General features: G+C 38.5%; 1 protein-coding gene across 1 annotated transcript in view; it reads left to right on the top strand.

Moving 5' to 3' along the window:
* Positions 1-25112, top strand: part of PLXDC2 (plexin domain containing 2) — a 283218-nt gene that overhangs the window by 139663 nt on the left and 118443 nt on the right. The window contains exons 3-4 of the mRNA XM_072854412.1: positions 8639-8785; positions 13738-13807. Coding sequence (XP_072710513.1) covers positions 8639-8785; positions 13738-13807 — 217 coding nt within the window. The remainder of the gene's footprint in view (positions 1-8638; positions 8786-13737; positions 13808-25112) is intronic.

The raw sequence follows: 25112 nt of genomic DNA on the forward strand, positions 1-25112 counted from the left end.
TGTCAGCATGTGTGACTCTCCATTATAGGTGCTGTCAGGCACTCAGAAAAATGCGGTTTAAAAACCTGGGCGTTTAAGATGTTGTAGAGCTGTATAAAGCCTTGCCTGTACATCGGGGCGAGAGCTGTGAGTTAAATGCTTTTGTTTCATCCCAGCTGATGATATCATTTAGTGTTTACAATAACAACCTCCAGATGTAAATCTGTGAGATTCTGGGCAAAGTGACTTCCATACTGGCCCTAGTGAAAACCTGAGTTTGAGGACTCCTACACACACACAACAGACTTTCTGGATTCTGCAAAGCAATTGTGTAGCCTCTTCTTGGAGAATATAGCGTGAGATGAAGTTCTTAATCCCAGTGCATGCAGATGAAGGATTTTGTCTTTTGTTAGATCTGGTTCCTCTCATTCGTTAGACATGGTATTAGCTGTTCAAAATGGATTTTGCTAAGGCTTCTGTAATCAACAGTGATGTTTGCAGGTTTCTGCTGACTTGTTGATGTGGAATGTAGAATCGTTTAGGTTGGAAAAGACCTTTAAGATCATCAGGTCCAACCATTAACCTAGCACTGCCAAGTCCACCACTAAACCATGTCCCTAAGCACCACATCTACATGTCTTTTAAATACCTCCAGGGATGGTGACTCAACCACTTCCCTGGGCAGCCTCTTCCAATGCCTGACAACCCTTTCAGAGAAGACATTTAGCCTAATATCCAATCTAAACCTCCCCTGATGCAACTTGAGGCCATTTTCTCTCGTCCTATCACTTGCTACTTGGGAGAAGAGATTGACCCCCACCTTGCTACAACCTCCTTTCAGGTGGTTATAGAGAGCAATAAGGTCTCTCCTGAGCCTCCTTTTCTCCAGGCTAAACTACCCCAGTTCCCTCAGATGCTTCTCATCAGACTTGTGCTCTAGACCCTTCACCAGCTTCGTTGCCCTTCTCTGGACACGCTCCAGTACCTCAATGTCTTTCTTGTAGTGAGGGGCCCAAAACTGAACGCAGTATTCGAGGTGCAGCCTCACCAGTGCTGAGTACAGGGGCACGATCACTTCCCGAGTCCTGCTGGCTACGCTATTTTTGATACAAGCCAGGATGCTACTGGCCTTCTTGGCCACCTGGGCACACTGCTGGCTCATATTCAGCTGGCTGTCGATCAACACCCCCAGGTCCTTTTCTGCCAGGCAGCTTTCCAGCCACTCTTCCCCAAGCCTGTAGCGCTGCATGGGGTTGTTGTGATCCAAGTGCAGGACCTTGCACTTAGCCTTGTTGAACCTCACACAATTGGCCTCGGCCCATGGATCCAGCCTGTCCAGATCCCTCTCTACATAGAGCCTTTCTACCCTCAAGCAGATCAACACTCCCACACAACTTGGTGTCGTGTGCAAACTTACTGAGGGTGCACTTGATCCCCTCGTCCAGATCGTTGATAAAGATATTAAACAGAACTGGCCTCAATACTGGGCCCTGGGGAACACCACTTGTGACTGGCCGCCAACTGGATTTTACTCCATTCACCACCACTCTCTGGGCCCGGCCATCCAGCCAGTTTTTTACCCAATGAAGAGTACGCCCATCCAAGCCTTAAGCAGCCAGTTTTTCCAGGAGAATGCTATGGGAAATGGTGTTAAAGGCTTTACTAAAGTCTAGGTAGACAACATCCACAGCCTTTCTCTCATCCACTAAGCAGGTCACCTTGTCACAGAAGATCAGGTTAGTCAAGCAGGACCTGCCTTTCATAAAACCATGCTGACTGGGCCTGATCACCTTATTTTCCTGTATGTGCCATGTGATGGCACTCAAGATGATCTGCTCCATAACCTTCCCCAGCAGGGAGGTCAGATTGACAGGCCTGTAGTTCCCTGGATCCTCCTTCCAGCCCTTCTTGTAGATGGGCGTCACATTTGCTAACCTACAGTCACCTGGGACCTCCCTGGTTAGCCAGGACTGCTGATAAATGATTGAAAGTGGCTTGGTGAGCCCTTCTGCCAGTTCCTTCAGTACTCTTGGGTGGGTCCCATCCAGCCCCATAGACCTGTGAATGTCTAAGTGGTGCAGCAGGTCACTAACCATTTCCCCTTGGATTATGGGGCTTCATTCTGCTCCCTGTCCCTGTCTTCCAGCTGAGGGGGCTGGGTACCCTGAGAACAACTGGTCTTACTATTAAAGACTGAGGCAAAGAAGGCATTAAGTACCTCAGCCTTTTCCTCATCCTTTGTCACTATGTTTCCCCCCGTGTCCAATAAAGGATGGAGATTCTCCTTAGCCCTCCTTTTGTTGCTAATGTATTTATAAAACATTTTTTATTGTCTTTTACAGCAGTAGCCAGATTAAGTTCTAGTTGGGCTTTGGCCCTTCTAATTTTCTCCCTGCATAACCTCATGACGTCCTTGTAGTCCTCTTGACTTGCCTGCCCCTTCTTCCAAAGGTCATAAACTTCTTTTTTTTTTCCTGAGTCCCAGCCAAAGCTCTCTGTTCAGCCAGGCTGGTCTTCTTCCCCACCAGCTCGTCTTTCAGCACACGGGGATGGCCTGCTCCTGCACCTTTAAGATTTCCTTCTTGGAGAATGTCTAGCCTTCCTGGACTCCCTTGCGCTTCAGGACTGCCTCCCAAGGGACTCTGTCAATCAGTCTCCTAAACAGGCCAAAGTCTGCCCTCTGGAAGTCGAAGGTGGGAGTTCTGCTAACTCCCCTCCTTACTTCTCCAAAAATCGAAAACTATCATTTTGTGATCACTATGCCCAAGACAGACTCCAACCATCACATCACCCACAAGTCCTTCTCTGTTTGCAAACAACAGGTTCAGCGCAGTGCCTTCCTTAGTTGGCTCACTCACCAGCTGTGTCAGGAAGTTATCTTCCTTATATGTATGCTATGTCCATATACATATATATTTCCTAAGTTTTTCCCACATCAGATATTAAAAAAAAAAAAAATCAAACCAAAAAAACCCTAGAAGAACAGATTGTAGCTTTGTCGTTGTAAAAGCAGCGAAGCAGTTTTGTAAATTGTGTTTTCTCAGTAGAGTTTCATACAGAACAAATGCTTTTGTTAAGAAATTGAACAGCAGAGAGTTCATCCTTGATACAAAGCGCTTATGAAATGAAATCGGTACTTCTGAGCATCGGAGAACCACTCGTAACAATCGAGCTTCCTAAGTAGCAACCACTATATATACCCTCTGCAAGACCTTCCTGTGGTAGTTCGCATGTAGCTTATCTGCTGAAATTAGAGCTTTCACATTTTGAGAGGCCAGTTCAAATTAAGCATTCCTCAGGGTTCTGCAGATCCTATAAAACTGTAAAAATTGCATCATAACATTGCTATGTTATGATTATAATTACAGTAGTCTATATTAAAATGCAGTTACACAGTAGCAGCATGCAAAGTGCCTCTTTCCCCAGTTTCTCTGGCCTTAGCCTGCCCATTAGGACCCCATCTCAGGATAGATGATCTTTTCTCATACTCTCTTATCTCCTCTGCTAATGGCTGTTAGACTGGGGATATTCTCCATGTACCCCTGCCACCCGGCCCTGCCTCATTCAGCGCCTGCTTAAAGAAAAAGTAAATACATTAGGAAGTTCAATTGCAACACCATACACACATGCTTCCTCTGCCCTGGCAACGCAGAGTGTGACCATGCATCTCTCTCACCCCTTCTCAGTGTCCAAACACATGCTGGCTGGAAGAGGCTTTCTGTCAGCTGCAATGCAGAGCCCAGCTCAAGTCCTACACAAGTTGTTGTTTCTGTTCTCCTCTGCTGTGCTGTTTTTAGCTGGTGGGTACTAATAATGTTCAGAAATCTAAGAACGGTTTTCTACAAAAATCTGAAACAATTTGGAAGTCAATTTTAGCTGTATTTTACTGACAGGGTAAGCAGAGATACAGTAAGACAGTAACAAGCATTAAGTGAGATTTGGTAAGAGTGCAAATAGTTTCGAGGAAGCTGGTTTTGTTGTATGTGTGCAGGGCCATCTTGTTGCTCGCTTATTTTAATAGAAAGGGAATTCTTTCTTCTTCTGCATAATGAATTCCCCGAACTGCTTTTCTTCATTAGGGAAATACTTCTAATTGCTGGCTCATTTCCTTCCTCTAAATTTCCTAAGAAGTATTTTATTATTAGCTTTGCTTTCTCCTGAAAAGTAGTCTATTATTAAATATATAATTGCCTATTTTCTCCTTCCAGTGTTTCCATTTTATTCTACAAATGCAGCTTTTAGAAAGCATAATTGTCTGATTAATTTCATAGGCTATTCATCTATAAATGCTTATATTATATTCAGAGTTAAAGAGGACTTTCTGAACTTAGTATTCAGTGATCTCTTTCCTCAGCACTAATTTTTGGGGCAAATACCAGCAGCACTTTTAGGTAATTTAAAAATATGTCTAGTCTGTGATTTTAGCAATATTTAGGCAATTTGTTAATGTGTTTTATTAAAAATTGGATACCAGATCTTCCTTTTACAGTGATAAAATTAGGCATCTGTAAAGTCTAACTTCATATCCTTGATGGCTTCAGAGTTTGTTCGTTGTGGTGTTGTCTCAGTGGAAGTCTGAAAATGCAATTTCAATAAATAAAATATTTAAAGGGACAACAGTTATCAAATTGCATGTATTCTGATTGTCTTCTGTTGTAGCTGGCAATAATTCATGATACTTAATCACAGATATTTGAAGATAAGGAGCCTTGGATGATTTAGTTAGCTAGTTAGTTTTAATTGGTTATGTCACAAACAGTCTCCCAGGACTGGGAGAAGGCAATCAAAACTTAAGCTACCAAAATGTAACTGCTGTCTAGCTGGCTGATCTATAATGATTTGCTTTGTGAATGTCTTTCTCTCTTCTTTCAACTACAGAGAAACTAAGAGTTTCTCTACAGCATACTATTGTGTAACAGCAGAGCTCATTCCTGGATGCCAGCTGCTTTATCTCTGGTTGAAGTTACTAGTTTGTTTCAGTTATAGCCTTATAGATACATATATGTATATATGGCAAAACTTTTTGTTTAGTAACATCTGTGGTTTGGATCCAGTTAGATCCAGTATTTAAAAGCAAAATATTCATGTAGTTGAATTCAACAGAGGCTCTTATTCTTAACCTAAATCTTGTTTGATAATATTCTCTGTCTCCTAGAGATTTATGGTAACTTTCAATTTCTGTTAAAGAAAAAATGTGACAGGAAAAGAATTAAACCTGTAAAGTCCCATGCTTACATATGTGATTACATCATCGTTGAATCGTGACATCTTTTTTCATTGAGAGGGAACTTTATTGTTTTATGTCTGTTTTGGTACTATTTTCATGTACATCTTTGGCCAGAATCCCAGTTAGTAATTTGAAAGCATTTCAGAGGCATAATATGGTTTTTACTTTTAAATATCACACGTAGTTACATCATACTACCTTGATTGCGACAGCTCGCCTCACACATTTGAAGCCTTAATCTGTTAAGGGACAGCAGTTATTGAGGAAATGGGTATGTGATGTTTGGACTGTATTTGGGAGTATCTGTATATGCAACATATGGAATGGATGTTCAGTCACTGAATTTGACAAACACTGAACACCAAGAATTTAAAGAAGGCTTAATCTTCAGTTGTGCTGAACTTTCATGAATAGTGTATGCGTTCAGCACTCCTGAGAAAATTCAGTTGTAGTTGGAGAAGTATGGGAATATATTCAAGGTGTCATCAGACAATATCCCTCATGAAAACTGTAAGGAATTAATTTTCTTTACAATCTATGATAAGATGGCAAAAGATAACTTTCCCCAAAAGGGAAGAGTTATGAGAAAGGTTCTAATAAATATTGCCTTTATACTCACAAACATTGCCAACAGTAATCCTCAGAGCTGGTGCAAAAAACCTCTGGAAAAATCCTTTGCTTAAAAGCTGTACTTGTCAATAGAAGAGAGGTGCTTCCTGCTTCCTATATATGCAGTATTTGGACAGGACTGTACATTTAGAGAAACAATGGGAAATAACTCTCATATCCCCAAAATACCTGGAAAACAAAAAACAAAAAAAATTTTCTTGAAGTAGTAATGGCTATGTTCTCTGCTTTCTCTGCATGTTCTTTCATTTGGTACCATGCTTCTACATCATTAAAATATACTGTAAAGTTTGTTTCTCTTCATACTTGTACTTATATATAATTCTACCTATCTGCAGAACTCTACATATGTGTGTCATATAACTATTAAAATTATTTTTTTAATTCACTAGTTTACATGCAAATTCAGCATAATTTCTGAATGATTTCTCCATCATCTTATGCATACAGTACCTGTAGGGGATGGAATGTATTATGAAGCAGGTGCAATAAACCAAAGTGCGTAAAGAGGTCTGTCAGAGTGAAAACTCGTCGGTATCTATTGCTACCAATAAATGTTTCTCTACAGCTGGAAAATTTATGGAAGACTCCAACAATTTCATTTCCATGGTAATGCATGTTAAAAACTATGAAGGCAGAGACTTCCAATACAAGCATGGATCCTAACCTTACTAAGAGCTTGCGAGCTGCTCAGAGCAACTTTAATAGTTAGCTTGTGTGTTCCTTTTTGTAGTCATATTGTAAATTTAAAGATAGGATTAAAACAAATAAGGATGTGAGAGGGAACTATTTAATGGTACTTTCATAAAATACATCTCCATGAAGGTTATGAAGCTTTTCCAAGAGCAAGAGGAATTCTGTTTTCTTTCTATCATCGAGATAGGAATGAATTTGTTTCCTTCCGGAAGTATCTAAGGTTATTTAACTTGAATTAAAACAGCAAATGAGACTTTTTACACAAAATTTGGCAGTTGTTTATACATGAGTAATTCCTCACACACTGACGAAATTGTTGAGCTGAAGGCTATAATTTAAGTGTTTGATTTACAAGATGTATGATGAGTCTGCTTTAAGCATGGATCAAAATACCATTTAAAGCATTCTTGCAGAGCAACCAACTAGGCTCAGTGTTAGAGCCTTCTAGTTGGGGAGACTACCTCCCCACTACCTCCCCACTATGGCTTAGCTACTGGTAATTAACTGGAATAGCTTTATTAGTTATGAAAAACTGGAAATGCAAAAACTCTGCATAGTTTTGACTATAGTTGAAGCATTGCATGTTTATCTGAAACAAGCTTTTTTGGTAATTATTTCTTCTTCTTTGTCTCTCAGAGCTCTTTGCTTGCGACTTTGTGATGCCTTAAATGTAACTTTTCATTTCTATGGAAATTCTGTCAGAGTGATAAATTAGACTGTGAAAATATATCTTTGTTGTCAAAACCTTTTAATTTACTGTACCTCCTTTGTATACATGACAGTAATAACTGTTTCTGTTGACCATTAAAGAAGAAAAGAATTTGGTAAGGTGGCTGGCTTTTGTCATCTTCCTGACAGTATAGTTTTAATTATGTTTACTCATGTGACTAACCTAGAGCTGCTGAAGTTGCTAGAAGTTGCCTCAAAAGTGTCACTGAGATTTACTGGGCAAGTACATCCTGGCATACAAAGTAGAGCAGAAGATATAGAAAACGTCAAGGAGAAAATAACCTGATTATATCTGCAACAGCTTAAGTCAAATGCATCAGTAATGGTGTTAATGTAGGATGAAATCCAGCTGAAACAGGATTTATGGTCAATATATTTAACCTAGAACACAAACAGTTTCATCTAGAATATAAGCCCATTTACTAAACATTTACTAAATTTTGCATAACAAGAGTTCAAAATTTTACTTTTTTTACTGTGTTACATGTATATGATTTTAAGTGTAAACTGATTGCAGTGAGGTTGAGTGACATACAAAGTATTTTGAGTGTTGTAGTCTCAGCTTTGTCATTGAAATAAGCAGACATTGCCAAGACTTTGACTGTCTTCTGAACCATGCACTTGATTGTGGAACTGGATATCTGCAAGCTGCAGGATTTGATGGACCACTAGCACAATCTCCCATGGCACATGTAGGCTTCATGTATTTTACCTCTGAATTTGCTGTGACGTGAGCGTGACAGCAACTACTGTTATTTTAAAGACCGCGAGAACTAGGAAGCTTTCTTCCACAAATATATATGTATTTGTCTCTGCCTGCGTGGCAAATGTAGAGTAAAACAATCTTTTGGAGATTTAAAATGAAATAGTATTGTCAGCCTATAGCTATTAAGAATTTTTTGGATGTTCTTATAAAGAGTATTCTAGTAAATTATGTTTAGAAATGTTAAAAAATAGAATTTTTTTAAGGTGTTAGCTGTGAGTACTCTTCACCGCTTTGTTAGAGCATAGCCGTTGTTACAGGAACTTACTGACCATCTTGCCTTGAAAGCCAACAAACATTTTGCCATAGATTTCACTGATGTGGTTACAAGAACTGTATAATTGGGATTTGGGGATAGTGAACATTATAATCATAATATAAGATGATTGCATGAGGTAACTGTTTGCCTTGCCGACTGCTTGTGGTTAAGAGCAGAGCTGTCTTCTGCAACACACTTGCAATTTATACTTTTTTCTTCATTGTTGACTTGCAGTATAGTCTTTTCTGCTGCTCCCAGGAGCAACCGGACTCGGTATTTCAAGGGTGAGTTTTATATAAAACTAAGGTGCATCTTCCATTCTAATCTGTATTTGCTGTGGGTTTTTTTCCCCTTTCAGGAGGATACAGATCATAATTATTATACTTCAAGGACGTATGGCCCATATGATTCTACCAGCCGGGATTTGTGGGTCAATATAGACCAAATGGAGAAAGACAAAGTGAAGATTCATGGGATCCTTTCCAATACGCATCGGCAAGCAGCAGTAAGTTGTTAGACGTTTTTCTTCTTTGACTGACACGGATATTTTTCACTAGTGACCAACACAGTAGTATTACTAAGTATTGTGATTACTGTTCACAGAGCTTTGTCTTTGAATTTTAGTTAAGCTATGAAAGTCTGCACAGTGTTGCTATCAAATGATTCCAAGCTGCCTTCCTGCACCTGGTATAACAGTCCTTCAGAGATGCCTTTACAGATATATTTAAAATTCACCTCTGTTTTTAAGGATCACAAACTATCAAACAATAAACTACTTGTGTTGCTGAAGTCGGAGGGAATTTTACCATTGACTTCAATAGCAACAGAACTGGGTTCAGGATTAAGTTGCTGAAGTTTAAGTCTCCCATGGAGTATATCTGTGTTTGCACTTCCATTTTGTACGAGGTGTCACACATTTTTTCTTTTGGGAGAACTGATAAAACTCATGAGAATGTCATTAGCAACCGAAGTGATAGGCGGGATCACAATTTCAAGGTGTCAACAAATAAATATCACAGAGTATAAATACGAATCTTGTTTAACTTATTGTAATCATGCTGCCTGGTAAAATGGGTATGAAAATAATGGGCTTACACGCTTAGAAGTGAAATTGAATGCTGCATGATTTATAGATTGTTTTCTCAGATCTCACCTGTGGCTGGAAACTGCATACATAGAAGAGCCAACACTAGAACAAATTAAATACATAAAATTACAACTCAGAATTGTGGTTCATGAGATTCTTGTTTCATCCATTTGCCAACCTAGCTCCAACAAAAAGTCCTTGGGTTTTGCCAGTTTAAAATCTAGTTAATGCCTTATTTAAAAGTTGTACAGTTTTTAAAGATGCAGGTGTGTTTAATGGTTTTAAAGCTGAGAGAAAAGCCAAGTTTAATTCATCTTTTCTCTCAGTTTATCTGTTATCTCCCTGGCACCAGCCAGGTGACTGGCTCAGAGGAATGTAAGAGGCAGCAAGAAGAAATACTGTGGTAGTTAGCTCAGAATACAAAAAGCAGAGTGGGGTGATAAATCCACTACATGTGACTAACAGGGAGTCCAGCACATAAAATATATTCCTCATAGCCAAAACGACTGTTAGACTACATAAGGAGCCAGGGATAATGCAAATGCAGAGGGTTCAGGCAGTTATATATCTTTGGGGTAGATGTAATAAAACACTGTATCAGCTACTTTCTTAACACAATTTGTTTCTAATGAGAAAAAAACCTCAAGGGCACCTAAAAGTGAGAACCTGTATTGTCTGCCTTGCCTTCTTCATCTGGGATCCTGGTGCTCTGTGTTGAGGGAGAGAATGGAAACATGCAAAAAAATGTAATAAAAGAATTAAAAATACCTATATAAGGTAAAACATCTTTCCCTAATAAAAGTAATTTATGAGGCTTGGGACCTAAACATTAGTGAAATTCCTTTGAGAAATTTTAACCTGTTGTTTAATGATTAGTGAAGATGACACCATTCCATGCCTTTGTTCTAAGCACTTTTGTTTCCATTTGGATCTTTGATATTATACACCTAAAAATGTCAGTTCCAGGGGGGATATTTTGTTGAAATTATTGAACCAGAGGTTTAAAATGAAACAATGCTTTTGGTCTGGGTGTGGGATCAGTGTGGAGGACAATTCAGCATGGCAGAGGGGAGCTTGGCAGCATGAGGGCTTCAACTGTTTCTCCCCAAAGCAAGTGGTTTAAGACTTTTCTGATGAATGTCAGGTGCCCACTCTGTCTTTCTGCCAGCTCAAGCAGAGAAGGCTGTGGTGCCAGTTTAGCACACTGATATCCATCTCTTTTCATACTTACCCAAATATTTTGGACTGTGAACTCGGGTGGCTGCAGCCATGTCTACATGCTGTTTTAAAGACCTCTTTTTCAGAGATTTGTTTTATGTCCCTCCTGAAGGGTGAAAAAGTACCGGTGAGTCATCCTGTAAGGCTTTATATTTTATTTATGGGTCTATAATTGATTTCTTGTATGTGTCTGAGCAAACAACACCCATGTATACTACAAAACGAAGTTATTTGAAAAAGAGATGTGTTCTCTATAATTGTATAACAACTGTAGAGTCATATATTCTGAGCAGATCATACATAACTAAGCAGCAATCTCCTCCCTTCTCTTCCATAGAGATAAACTTTGCTATTACTCTTTTTAAAAGGGTATTTTGCACATCTTTCTGTGACTTGGTGATCTACACACTGATAGTTTCTAAAGATTATTCTCCAATTTGACAGTAGAACAAGGACTTAAGTTACTATATGCTAAGTATTAATAAATTTTTCTAATAATGTCAGGGATTCTTTGAACACTAAAAATTTTACACTGAATTTGTGTGTTTTCCTTCATTTGGAAGTATGTAATCCTAAGACTTCCCAGAGGCTGACAGTTGGTTTTGTTTCTACAGGAAAAAATAATAAAGACAGGATCCATGAGATGGTTTGGCTCTATAAACAGCATAGTCATTGTTTGAGGAAAGTAACACAAATATTAATTGAACAATTAAAATGTCTAGTACTACAGGATTTATATCACTAATAGTGATTTTTTTTTTTCAATAAATTGCCACTTTCTTCACCATCTTCTTAACTGTGTAATAAAATTTTAGGTGTGGCTTGGATGCTCATTGGATTAGATATCTAATAGTTGATTACTCAAACACCGAACTAGATGCAGGATCACCTTATACTTTTGAAGCTCAGTTCCCTTTCCTGTCAGTCCATTATGTCATTTATGCATGGAGAAAACATTTTTATTCCAGTGGGTTGAAAATTCTGATATTCTTTCTGAAAAATTAGGTGTGCTTCTAGCAGCAAAAGTAAAAACACATTTATTTCTAGTGGCTGTTACAATATCACACTTTAAAACATTCCTTAAATCTTGTTGGGTCTTTATTACAGTATTACATTAAACAATTGTCTATATTAAACATTTTTACATTGTCAGAATTTAAGGCATCACTTTTTGGTTGAAGTCAATGGGAGATCTATATCTGGCTTGAGTAGGCATAAGAACAAACATCTTTATTGTATAATTGTATTTGTATTGTATAATAATACATCTATATTGTATAATTGTATATATTGCATAATATCTTTATACTAATATTTATATTATATCAATTTAGAAGACTGTTAAGGGGGCACAGTTGTCTTTGGAAGCAGTTTAATGCTTATTGTGTTATTCAGAAAGTTAATGCTAATAGGTAAAATGAACAATACTCTATAAAGGAAAGAGGGAAGGTTTGGTTAGAAAATTTATGTTTTTAACAGTGTTTGGTAGAGCAAGGACATAATTTAAATGGAGTGCATGCATAAACATATCATACACCTCAGCAGTGAAAACTTTAAAACATGGAAAAAAATCATTTGTTTAAGTTAATTCATGAGCTGTCTTTTGCATATGCCATTTTGATTAGAAATGTTCAGTTATATATCCATATTTATGTATATACAGAAAAGGTCATTAGAACCTACTCAGTCCAATTAACACAATGCAAATGCATTTTGCATTCTAATTAAAAACAAACAAAAAAAGTGCTAATAAATCCTGTCAAAATTCTGTCTTCCACTTAAGTGGAAAGAAAATCTAATTTAAAGTTACTGTAAATCTTCAGCTGTTAATTTCATGCTAAATAATTCTTTAAACATTTCTGGTGGATGTAAATATAATTCTTCCTGAGAGAAGAAATACTCGGATATATTCTGAAAATAATAAACCCAGGATAGAAATAATGGTAGGGAAAATAAAGTCAAAACGCCTTTTTTTCCCCTCTTTTTCTTTTTTTAAATGTATGGACTGTTGCCCTTTCTTAAGTGGAGACATCAAAGGTTAGGGTTGAGGGACAGCCACCAACAACCCATCTTTACACCAATTTTTACTGTAATAACTCCTCCTAAATAACAAATAATAATGGGCTGCATACCCAGTTCCTATTTGGACTTTGGGCCATTATGGAAGTGATTTTTTTTTAATGGGATATTATATTTAAACAGTGAAAAGACCTTACTGGGATTTCAGCACTCCTTTCCGTCATGACTACCAATTTGTTCAGAGTTTAACAAGGTAGCATACTGGGTGATGATTATGGGTGGCCACAATAATCAGTAAGCTTTGGGAAAGGAGTAGAATAGATGGGAAAGGAGAGAGCCATAGGCAGAGAAGGAAAATGAGTTTGGATTTGAATGGTGTTTTATGGAGAGCTTAGCTGAGGAGAACAGTCTGTTCTCCAAATTACAGTTCTCTGCTGTGGATTCAGCTGATAGAGGACAGTCACCTGTAGGGTGACAGGGGGGAAAAAAGGATTTTTCTTCTGTTTTTATTTTGCAGTAAGTACCTTAAGCAGAATTTGTTAATACTTCTGTTGAATATTTCTTTATAAATCATTTCAGCTCCTAGTTAACAGAGAGGTTTGGGAACTGGTGTCACGGGGGTTTGATGGAGGAATTGCCTTCCAGTGACCAGCCTTCATCAGATAAGCATCCAGGTAGCAGTAGGATGGCAGGGAGAGCACTCAAATCTGAAGGAGCATTTGGCAGAGGAGCAAACCACCCACAACCAAGGGAGTGGGCATCATGTAAAACTTGGGTATTGCTAAGGCCTTAAATATTGATGGTTCCTCTTAAGAAAGAGGCTAAAGCAACGTTTTTTTAGGAAAAACTCCACAAATATTTATTAATTTAATTCTTATGAGAGAGTTATAATGTCTGTTATGTATTTTATTTTCTAAAGTTTCCAGTTATGAATATCCACTGCTTTCAGGTGTTTAATTGTTACACAGAATTGTTTCCACTTAGCTATTGGCAATTCCAAATTAAGAATAGCAAGGCTCCAGTGAAAAATAAAAAGCAATGAAACAGATGTTTGAAATGGAGGACTGTTAATTTTGTTTTCTCTTACCTTTCTGCTCAATATCGATTTTATTTTCTGGTGTTGTTCCTTTCAGAGAGTGAATCTGTCCTTTGATTTTCCATTTTATGGCCATTTTCTACGTGAAATTACTGTGGCAACTGGGGGTAAGTGGCTTTCTAACCATTTACTTTGAGTAATTTGAGAAGCGTTTCTTGCAGCTATTTAAAATACCTTTTTTCCCCCCATATATGTCAAGAGATAAAGTGCAGCATTTATTTAGGAAATTTTGCTTTCCACAAAAAGAAAATTACAAAATATCAATATGATGAAAAACCTCCAGCTGCTCAAGTTGAACTGTTACAAAACCCTCTCAGTGTAAGACTTTATAGCATTAATCATTTTCTGTTTAGGTATTTCCCACAGAAATCTGGTGTGTGTGTGTGTCTGGAGAATTTGCACTTGTGGAGCTAGGGCTGGAGCCAAAACAAGGAGGGAAACTTAGGTTTTGCCTGCATGAGGGCAGAGGATTTACTATCCAAAGGTAAGAAGTGCTGCTAGAAGCACATAACTTGTCACCTGTAAGGCAAACCCATTGTAGTGTGTTGCCTTGGTGTGGTATGGTGTCTGCAACAGTACCATGCTGTTCCTCTCCTCCTTCTGTGGGATAAGATGGGAGGTATGGCACAGCTTGAGCTCCTGGTCTTGTAGCTCTGGGCACCACTGATGGCTTGTGGTTGGGGCTCTCCCTCCCACCGCTGCTGGCTGCTGCTTGAACCGATCTCCTTCACTAGGAACAGCCATTGACCCCTTCTGCTCCCCTCCCGCTCCACCTCCTTGAAAGACAAAGAGGGACTAGAGGAAAATTAAATGACATGGAAGACAACAAATGAGAAAAAGACGACAAGGAATAATGGTCAAAAAATGAAAATAGGGAGGCAGAGGGCAGCATCCCAGAAAGCACATCCACAGCATCCTCTGGTCCTTGAACATGTCCAGCAAATTCATGGACTCTGGCTGGTGGTGCTCTGCCTAGAGGTGTGACAGGACTAGCAAACAGAAATAGGGGTCACCATCACCAGGACCAATCCTACCTTGCCCCTGGTCAAGGTTTCTCCTTCTCATGCTATGGGTGGCCAGCTGGCCAGGATCAGGGGATGCCATGTCCCACTGGAGCTCTGAATGGGGAGGGTATGACTAAAAGATTAGGGAAGAATTGCAGCCAGTGTCTCAACAAGAGTAGGAGCTGGAACAGAGGTTTAATTCATGCTCTGTGTCAGGATCTCCATTTTGCTACCAAAGCAGAAGAATACAAGAGATGGACAGAGGTGAGTGAAGGCTCATATTAAATGGTTGATTTGCAGTCTGAATGATAAAAAAGGATGCAGAATTATGGGGTGACTTCAGTACCAGGGTATTCTCTTCTTGATCAGCAATGACATTTTGATGTTGATTTGGATCAGATGAGCCATGAACTACTGATTGGGATTTTGAGAGTTGTCTGATTTCCATTCTGCTTTGCTTTTAGTTTCATTTTGGTACTTGATCACCAATGCCTAGTTCTGTATTCTTTTATTAGAGGAGCCGCATTTGATGCGGTGCCAAAATCAAGTGCATGATCTGTGTAGCATGAAAGAATGGGGTGGGATGGATCCTGCACAGCTAAAACAGCAGCAGTGGGGACAGTGTTCATTCTGTAAATGCCCCCTCATTCTTACTGCTGTACTTGGTTCCTTAAAACTTCACAAAGTTCACTCTTTCTCCAAGTAATTCTTCTTGTGTGGTTACTCTGCTGGACCTTCACTTTTAATGGAAGCCCTGAATTTTTACCACTGCTGTCACTAATATGCTGCTGTCATCAGTCTCCTCGATCTGTCCCCAAAGACTTGGGAGTAAAGTTAAGCTCCCAAGGAGAGCTGTGTAGCAGTAATTTGTGAGGGAAACATTTTTTCTTTTGGTGTAGAGCATTTGGGGAATTTGGGTTTTGTTTTGTTTTTTTAAAAAGCATGTAAGCATATAAGAATCACTGCAGCTCTGCAGCACTCTTTTCCCTTGCTGTTAATGGAACAGTGAATGATAATTCTGCCTTTATTTTTCCTCCACTTCTACTAAATAAAGTAATATTGCTACAAATAGATCTATCGATTATTGTCAAGTTAAATAGGACTTTAACATCAGTCCTTTTACTATAGGCCACTGACATTATCACAGAGATACTTCTGTCTTTCATGTGACACTTCCATGATATTCAACCTCAAAATTAAGCATGAAAAAGTAAGATCTAGTCAATAATCACTTTAAAAATATTATCTTGATAAAGTCCAGTAACTGTAAGTCATCCTGTCAATCCAGGACAGGATGCAACCTTTTATACAACTTTAAGACTCCTAAACCCATTTAGTGGGAAAAGAAACATCTATTTCTGTCCTAACTCTCTGATACATGTTTTGCTTTGGCTATATTTGCAAATTTTGTTACTATAAGTCATTGGTGATGCAGTGTGGCTTACAGCCTAGCAACAAAGGATAAAGACAGGTTCCAAGTGTTTTTTATACTGTATGGTCTACTATTTCTTAGTAACCAAGATTTTACAATGGCATTACTATTATTAGAGGTCTGGAACACCTCCAGAGGTTATTCTGAGATCAAAAGAATGACAGAGTTAATGTGTGCAGGAGTCCCACATGACAGATGTCCACTTCCTGGAGAGCAGGATATGATTAATTATGCTAATGACAACACTACAAACTGTTTTTACCTCCAAATCATAAATTAAATAACCTTGTTAAAAGGAAAGTTGAGGACAATGGCACATTAGATCCCCGTCACAATAAAAATGTCTACCCAAATAGTTTCTGCCATTCTTCATGGAGGTTGTATCGTGGCATAGTAGGGTTTCCAAGTTACTTAAGATGACTTTGAAGTTGCTGAGGTGTAAAAGTCAACTTTTTCTTCAGTTTAACTAATATTTATTTCCTCTTCCAAATGGTTTTGCTGAGCTGATCATGTTTGACTAAGGAAAGGAAGAACAGGGAGTGAAAATAACTAGTTTGAGGGCCTTATTCTCTGTTGTCCTTAGCTGGTATATGGCAAGGCTATTTAATTCATAACTAGGAGGTAAGACAGCTTACAGTATTATTAACATAATTAATAATTTGTGGTTCTTTGGGATATGGGCATCTATCTCCCCACATTCCTTTAGAGAGCGTTTTTTAAGCAACCTCTGGAGAGCTCTCAAAGCTTTATTAATAGTAGATAACACAGGAAGAAGCTGAGGTTTGGTTTTTGTGAAACTTTCTAAAGTTTGTGCTCTACAGGCCACAAGTGCAGTTATTTCTGTAATAAACCACTCGTGAGTTAGTGAGTCATGTTGTGAATGTCAGGGAGCTAAGCTCATGAAGTGTGTTTTGCTGCCTGTCACTGATATCCCTGACATAGCTAAGTGGCTGTGGAAGTCGGAAAACCCTTTCCGTGCTACAGCTGTCCAGGCAGTGACACAGCCCTTCTCACAGGAGTCCTTGAAGCGCTGTGGCCCCACATCCTACTCAACATGCAGCAATGCTTCATACTTGGTTGTATTAATTTTCCATGCTCATGGTAGTAAGTCCCTCTTGTTTATTCTCTGTGGTTTATTTTGCTGTTCATTAGTCTATGTTTTCTAGTGTAGCCTTGTATCAGATACCGTAAATCTAGTATAAGGTATTTTTTTCCTTGTATGGCATCTCTCATTGACGTTACTTTTCTGTATGGTATTGCTATGCCTGTAGCAGCATTGCAGAGGAGGGTGGTAGCTAACCTAGATTATTATGGATTTTCATTAAACCTTATATTTGTTGCCTGGGATTAGTAAAGTTTGTAATTTTCTCTTTTGGAATTTCTCCTGATGGTTTGAATGGTCAGAGATCTTAAAGTAGTTTCAGTCTCTGTTCTTTCCATGGAATAACTGAATATTATTGTATATAACCTGCAAATCAAGAACATGTAATAGAACTAAACTGCTTAGAAACATAAAACATATTTGATTTTCACATTTAACTATAGATATTTGGAAGCAGCAAGGGAACAGCAAATAAAAAAATAGTTCTGTTTTATCATATACTGGGAAAACAATATTTTGGTCATGGAACTTTTTTCTAGAATTAGGCTGTCAAGGAAATAGTTAAGCAGTTGTTTATAAAAGAATATCTTAGGTCTGTCAGATTTTATTAGCCTGAAGACAACTTAACATAGGTACACTTCTGGTATTTTATTAGGGAATCCTTCAAGGTATCTTCAAGTCTTTATCTTCTTTTTTTTTTTCTTTTTTTTACATGTATTTTGTTTGAAGACTTTTTGAAGGTAACTTTTTACTCTATTTCAATAGCAATCATATTTTTATAGGTAGTGTAATATATAAATATTACGAGGTGAATTCAGAGGCAGGTCTTTAACTGACATAAGTTTACACTATTTTGATGTGGTTTTTGCTGTTGCCTTTTGAACTAGGATGAGTTCAGCAACATTCTTGCTGGTACATCTTTGATTATAATTTTATCATCCTCACAATGATTTTAATGAGCCTATGCAGTCTTCCTGAATTTACCACTTGGCAATCAAGATTGAGGTATTTTTTTCTCTGGAGCTGATAGAAAAATAATATATTATTTTATCAATCATATCTATGTTAAACACTATTTCAATTTTTTCCTAATTTTTCCCTAAAATCTTTAGGAAAGTTATTACCATCCATATTGTAGTTATCTTTCCCATATTGTGTGCCTGTAATGACAGCTGCCGTAGTTAGCATTGAGTACACTGGTAGAGTTTTCAGAGATAACGATACCATCTAAATGTAGCTAAGAGCTTCCACTGTAGATAAATCTGGTTATCAGGTTATTGTATGAGGCTGATGAGAGAGAAAATTTTGAGGATTTGTGCAAAATGTGGCTCCACAAGGCATCCTAGGTGAACAGGATTGAAGTCAGGAGCCAAAAACTTCTTGTTCAACCCATGCTGGACTCACACCCAGATTGTAGGCTTCTGGGTGGAAGTCTGTGAGTTAGGTTTTTCCAGAGATTAATGCTATCCTGGCTCTTGCTCCAGCTCATCTTGTAGACACAGTGGTGACAACAGAATGAGAAACTCCACCCCTGTAAGCAGTGGTAACTTATGGTGGCATAGAGGCCCAGAAAGATTTCAACAGACTTTGTGCAGGAAACTGCAGTAGGAAACTACGTTGTGGAAACCAGTAGTGTATCATGCTAGCATAAGCCCCGATGGGAGGAACAAACCAGAGCTGAGCCCTTTGTCTTTCCAGCCACTATTGCTTTCTTTGCCCCTGCCCCAGTCTGCCTGACCCCATTCAGGTCATGAACTCCACAGCAGTCACACTGAATATCTGTTTGCTGGGGCTAAGATGAGATTTCTTCTGTCCTCTGTCCTCTAACGGTTTTGTCTGTAGCAGGAAGCATGCAATAGTGGAAATTGCAGTGAATATAGAAATCGTGTTTAGAATATGACCAAAGTATTTGTACAGGTGAAAATAAAGCAAAAGTCTTCCTCAAATACACATGTAAAACTTGTGATTAATTTGGGGCTAATTCCTACTAGAGACACCTGTTAAGTATATGGTGGCAATAACTTTCCCTTATTTGACAGTTTCTTTACTTCTGCTTACCCTTTTTTTCTGGCAGAGTGACATCTGGAAGCTCCAAAACAGATTAGATGATCCTGCCAGTCAATATAACCTTTGATTTAGCCAATCTTTCAGGAATTGTCATTAAAAAGAAAACCATGTGTGCATCACCGAAAAATTTTACCGTTTTCAGATCAGTAACTATCAGCTTGGGTTCTATTGTGGTTTTTGTTAAGGTTTTCACAGCCTGTTTCTGTTAAATTTTCTCTACCTCTAGTGAACATTTTTAGATTAATCCAGAAAATTCTGTCATGACTAGAATTTTCTGATACTGAGGTTGTTTGCTTTGAACCATCCAGCATGTTTTACTCCCAAAGCCAGTGACTGCTTTGCAAAACAGAAGTCAGTGCAAGTATTAACATGCTGATTATGACTGTACACTTGAATGTTTCGCTAGCAAATTCATTTTGGTTAATTATGATATCATTACTGAAATGAAATTTTCAGAATTTAAAGAAACTGTTACTACATGAACATCAGTCCCCAAAATGTAGGATTAATTACTTTCAACAAACTAAAAATGGAAATTAGGTCTGTGAGCTAAATCCTGAAGTCTCTGGTTAATTTTTCACTCAGTCTTAACTCGGGCAAGAAACTACCAATTTCCAAGTTCAAGGGAGAAAATAAGGTCTGAATCTAGGAGAGAAAGGAATGAAGGGCGGTAGAAGGTTGAAGCTTAGTTTGCTCTGGGACATGAACATGTAGACCCCAACTAGATGGACTGTACCAGGACAAGAGGATGCTGACGATTAGGGAACAGGATGAGTAAGACAAAGGGGTTCCCTATTGGAGTTGCAGTAGTGTATTTAGGAGCAAGGAGCCCCATGAGGTAAATGAGTTGAAAGAAGATTATACCCTGAAAAGGTGGAGTATAGCTGGATGTGGTTTCAATTGACAGAGAGCACTGGATTGTAGCAAGGAGATGGTATTATCCCAGAAAAGCTAGAGGGAAGAAAAACTGCAGGAGAAATGGATGGAGGGAGAAATCAAGCTAGAGGTCACTACTATTAGGATAAGTAATAGCCATTTAATAGATCAGCAATTTCAGTAGTAGCTCCCAGTGGGGAAGCTGTTGTACTGGTGTTGAGGAGCACAGATGAGTGGCACAAGAGAGAAAAACAGGTGTGAATGAAAAGATGAAACTTCAATGTTACACCTATTTGGTGCTCTCTATACACTATCAACCAGGTCATTATATTGGAAATGAGTGCATTTCTGCAGGTACGTGAAAATGGAAAAAAGAATACTGTTGAAACGACAGAAGAATACAAAGCAAATAATTGTGGCAGGCTCCCATATGGAAAAAAATGAAAATCAGCGTGCTTAATAATAGATAAATTACAATAGGAAAACCACAGAATTGTAGGGGGATAGATTTTAGATAGAACAAGGTAAGAGCAACCACCTGGTGACCTCCAGTAAGCAAAGCTCACTATCTACTCCAGCAACCTCTGAACATGTCAGTAACTGCCTGGACATCCCATGAAAAATTTGATTTGAAAGACACATCTTTATAAACATGACCTATAAAATGTATGCTATCAAGAAGTAAGAAGAAAAAAGTAACAGAGAAACAAGAGATTAGTATTTGGTGAAGGAAAGCAAAAGGGGACAGAGTGACATGGTTATTGCTTTGTGAAATCTTAGCTAATTCATGATGGGTTGATCACTTGTAGTGCTGGAAGTGACACAAAGCAAAATAAGGAATTCATTCACAACCTCCCATCAGCAGGCAGGTGTTCAGCCATCTCCAGAAAAGCAGGGCTCCATCACGCATAACCAGTACTTGGGAAGACAAACACCATCACTCTGAATGTCACCCCCTTCCTCCTTCTTCCCCAGCTTTATATGCTGAGCATGACTTCATATGGTATGGAATAGCCTTTTGGTCAGTTGGGGTCAGCTCTCCCAGCTGTGTCCCCTCCCAACTTCTTCTGCACCCCCAGCCTACTCGTTGGTGGGGTGGGGTGAGAAGCAGAAAAGGCCTTGACTCTGTGTAAGTACTGCTCAGCAATAATGAAAACATCCCTATATTATCAACACTGTTTTCAGCAAAAATCCAAAACATAGCCCCATACTAGCTGTTATGGAGAACATTAACTCTATCCCAGCCAAAACCAGCACAATTATATACAAAGGGCACAATTCATCTAGGTGTGCCAACGTCTATATCCATGTTTGCCAGCCTAAACTTGTATACAGTCAGTAGAGATGTAATCAATACAGTCAGCAGAGTCTATGAACACTGAAGGCAGAGGTTTAAAATAGGTGGGAGGAATTGCATCCTGTGTCTAATTCTCTCTATATGTTGATGTATATATATATATTGCTAAAAAGAGAGTCTGGTGTGATCAGCTCACATATAGATGTTTACATTTTAGATTCAAGTGAGTTGACTATTGAGACATTTTACCAGCTAGCATGAAGAAGGCTCCAGAAATGTCCACCTACCCCATGCAATACCAAATGCACAAATACAAGTCAGGAAAAAGTGGAACTCAAAAGTTGTTACAGAGAAAAAACATGAATCAAAAATGTTCTGCATAGGTAGACATCTTATATAAGAATTACAACAAGGAAAGCTTGCAACTGCTGAGCCTCTCAAAAGATAGCTAAAATGGCACCTTGTAGGCAATCACATCATAGTACTGAAAATAAAATACTTTGGATGTTTGAAACAACCTGGAATGCCAAAGACAGCATGTATTGGCCAAATATAACCAAGGATATTAGAGGGCTGATGGGAGTGTATGGGGAGAACAGCAGTAGGAGCCAATAAAAATGTGCAATAGGTTTTGAAGCAGAGTAGGGATGGGCCTTTAAAAAGCAAGCTATGTATTAGCTCATTGCTGTAGCTTACTGCTCAGAGATCTGGAAACTAGGCAGCCTGTCAGATACTTCCACAGCAAGCAATGGACCCAAAGCACTGACACATTTCAGCAGAGCAGTAGGCTATTCAAGCCTGAGACATTTGAAGCAATGGCTCCCAGTCGTCCTGTAGTGCGTTTCTGACATTTATCTGAGAATGGGGATTCAGTCATGTTATAGCCCTGCTGAAGCTGGAGCAAGCAGTTGAATTTGTAAAGACTGTATTAAAATCTCGTGAGATAATATTTGATAAGTCATCCTTCAGTAGAGGAACATTCCTGAACAGCAGATGGAAGAATTATTTGAAATAATTCTTATGGTAGAGATGCTTCCTGAGCATTTCTACCACTGTTAATAATAGAAGGAGTGCCAACCAATGAAATAAAAAGGCACCCTAATATTAAATCCCACTGTGATTGAATTAAAGTTGGTAATTTTCTAAAACTGAAATCAAGAACTCTTTGTATGATTATGTTACTTCCTAAAGGTCAGATCATATGCTTAAAAATATTTGTACTTATTAAAGAGAGAGGTCTTTGTGCATATAAGATACGCACAGCTTTTCATCAAAACTGCCACTGTTTTACCCACTGTTTGACCCAAGGTAAAATCACAGGCATTGAAGGCGCTGAAATAAATTTGCCACTGAAACCTGATGTTACTGGAATTGTGCTGATGAGCAGCCACGAGGTACCTCAGCATGGTTTCTAAACACTGACCAGGCAGGACAACTGATTCAAAGTCATCTTTTATTCTCACAAGAAAGAATCACCGTTATTCCAGTATCAAACTGTTTATAAGTGTGCATATAGCTTGTGGGAAAGTAAGAGAGACAAAAAATCTTGGGTTAGCTAGCCAGCTGGTTAGCTGCTTAAAAGTTTGTTCTATACAGTGGTAACATATTTTGAATTCCCTTTTGGACGTTGAGCGTGTAAACAGGATTATGGTATTCATGTTTAATTGTACTGTTTTTAATACATCAGGAGGGATATTATGAAAAATAAGTACTGAAGTGCAGAGAATCCTAATGTAAGTTTGTATCACATTTTGCAGGACTTTCAGCGAAAGAGGATCAATGAAGGAGGAGAGAGTATGCTGTGGGGAAAGGAATAAAGCCTGATGTTGCACTGTCTGAGCTCCATCTTTTTGTGTTGGCACACAGAGCAATACCTCCAAGCAGGAGGGAAATCTGTCCACCTAGCTTGGTGGTGCTATGGAAAGAGAAGGATCCACAGGGTTAGGATCTGAGATTGTTAAGAGTGAGTGAGGATGGTTGTGAATTTGCAGCCTGTAATAAGCCTCTGCTACTGGAACTCTATTTGGAGATTTCCAGTCCTCAGAGGACAATTATAGTTACATGCATTTTCCCCACATCTCATAAATTTACTTTCTTAAACTTTCAAAAACAGCGGATAAGTGAAGTTTGCCTGGCTCTCTGGAGTATCAGTGTACTGAGAGGAGCATCTTCTTGGAGCCTGCCAGAAATCTCAGTGAGGCTTTTCTGGTTGTTCCTGCTGCTCTGGCTCCTTCAGCACAGGAGCCAGCAAGAGATGTGTCCATTGCTTAACGAAGAGCTCTTTGATAACTAAAATTACCCTATGAGCAACATCTGTTAAATGGCAAAGGTGATATAAAGCAGAGTGAAACACAGTGTTTCTAGCCAAAATCTGTGACTCGGGCTACCCTGTGTCTGTTGCAGGGGATTACACTTGTCATCACCAGTGGGCAGCTCGCTCTGTAAGGACTATAGAGGTCTGGCTGTTGACTGGCAAATATCAGCTCACACGATTGCCTTCTATTTACATCCTCTGTTTGTGATGTCTTGTATCGCCACGCAGCTGTTAAAATTCTTTTCCACATGTAAAGCTTCCTTTACCTGTCATTCCTGTGCCAAGTATCCCTTCTGGAACTACCTCTCCTGTTTCTGTAAGGGGGTAGCCCTTCTATCAGCTTACCCCTGAAGCTCTGTTTTGTCTTGCTTTCCGTCAGTGAACTCTTACAATTCTTTCTGCTCCTGCCTTTATGCTTTGTCTTTACAAATCAGATCAGAAACACTTAGGGCAAAAAGAATGATAAGCTTTGGGGAAAAAAAAAAAAATCTATATGCCTTGACATCCCTCTGACCTTCGTATAGAAAGGCATTTGCCAACTTTGACTGTGAGGCTTATGGGCAGTAGTCACACTGAAGTGGTAACAGGACTTAAAATGACCACATATGTGTTTGTCTGTAAGGTTCTGTTTCCTAGAATAACAGATAACTAGCCAAAGCATTTGCCCACGTGTAATGCCAAACAAGCACTTAAATAATTTTGCAGATCAGACGCTTAATAATAAATTAAATGTCTTAATGTTAAGGCAAAGAGCCTTCAGGATAGCCAGCAACTCCTTCACTGAACACTGGAAAGTTGTTAGGTATAATAATAATATATAGTATAATATAATATATATGTATAATATAATAATATATAGTATAATAATAGCCTATTTAATACTATAAAATAGTACTTGTATATCTCTGTTTCATAAAATCAAAATTAAAAGCATGCTGGCAGTTGGTTACAAAGGTTTAAAAAAAATGAAGTCTTTCAAAGTATAGAGCATTTAGTGACCAATCAGGCTGGGAAATGTTTTGAAAATTCAGCTCAGAGTCAGTATTAATTATTAAACATAAGGACTGCTCTAAGTTGCAGTATTTTTAATAAGAGGTAGGGTCTTATTAGTTTGAATTCTGTCCAAATATAATTAAGAGTTGTCTTTTTCTATAAAGTTAATGTCTAATTTTGGCAAAAGCTCTGTTCCCTGTCCTCTTAAGTAAGTTTTTGCTGGTTTTTTTTTAATGTGTTGAATTCCTAATGATACCAATTTAAATGCAAAGGGCTATTAAAAGCTTTTCGGTCAGTTGGTCCCATGTGCATCTTAGTGAAGGCTCT

Source organism: Ciconia boyciana, chromosome 2 (assembly GCF_034638445.1).
Source record: "Ciconia boyciana chromosome 2, ASM3463844v1, whole genome shotgun sequence".
NCBI classification, from domain to species: domain Eukaryota; kingdom Metazoa; phylum Chordata; class Aves; order Ciconiiformes; family Ciconiidae; genus Ciconia; species Ciconia boyciana.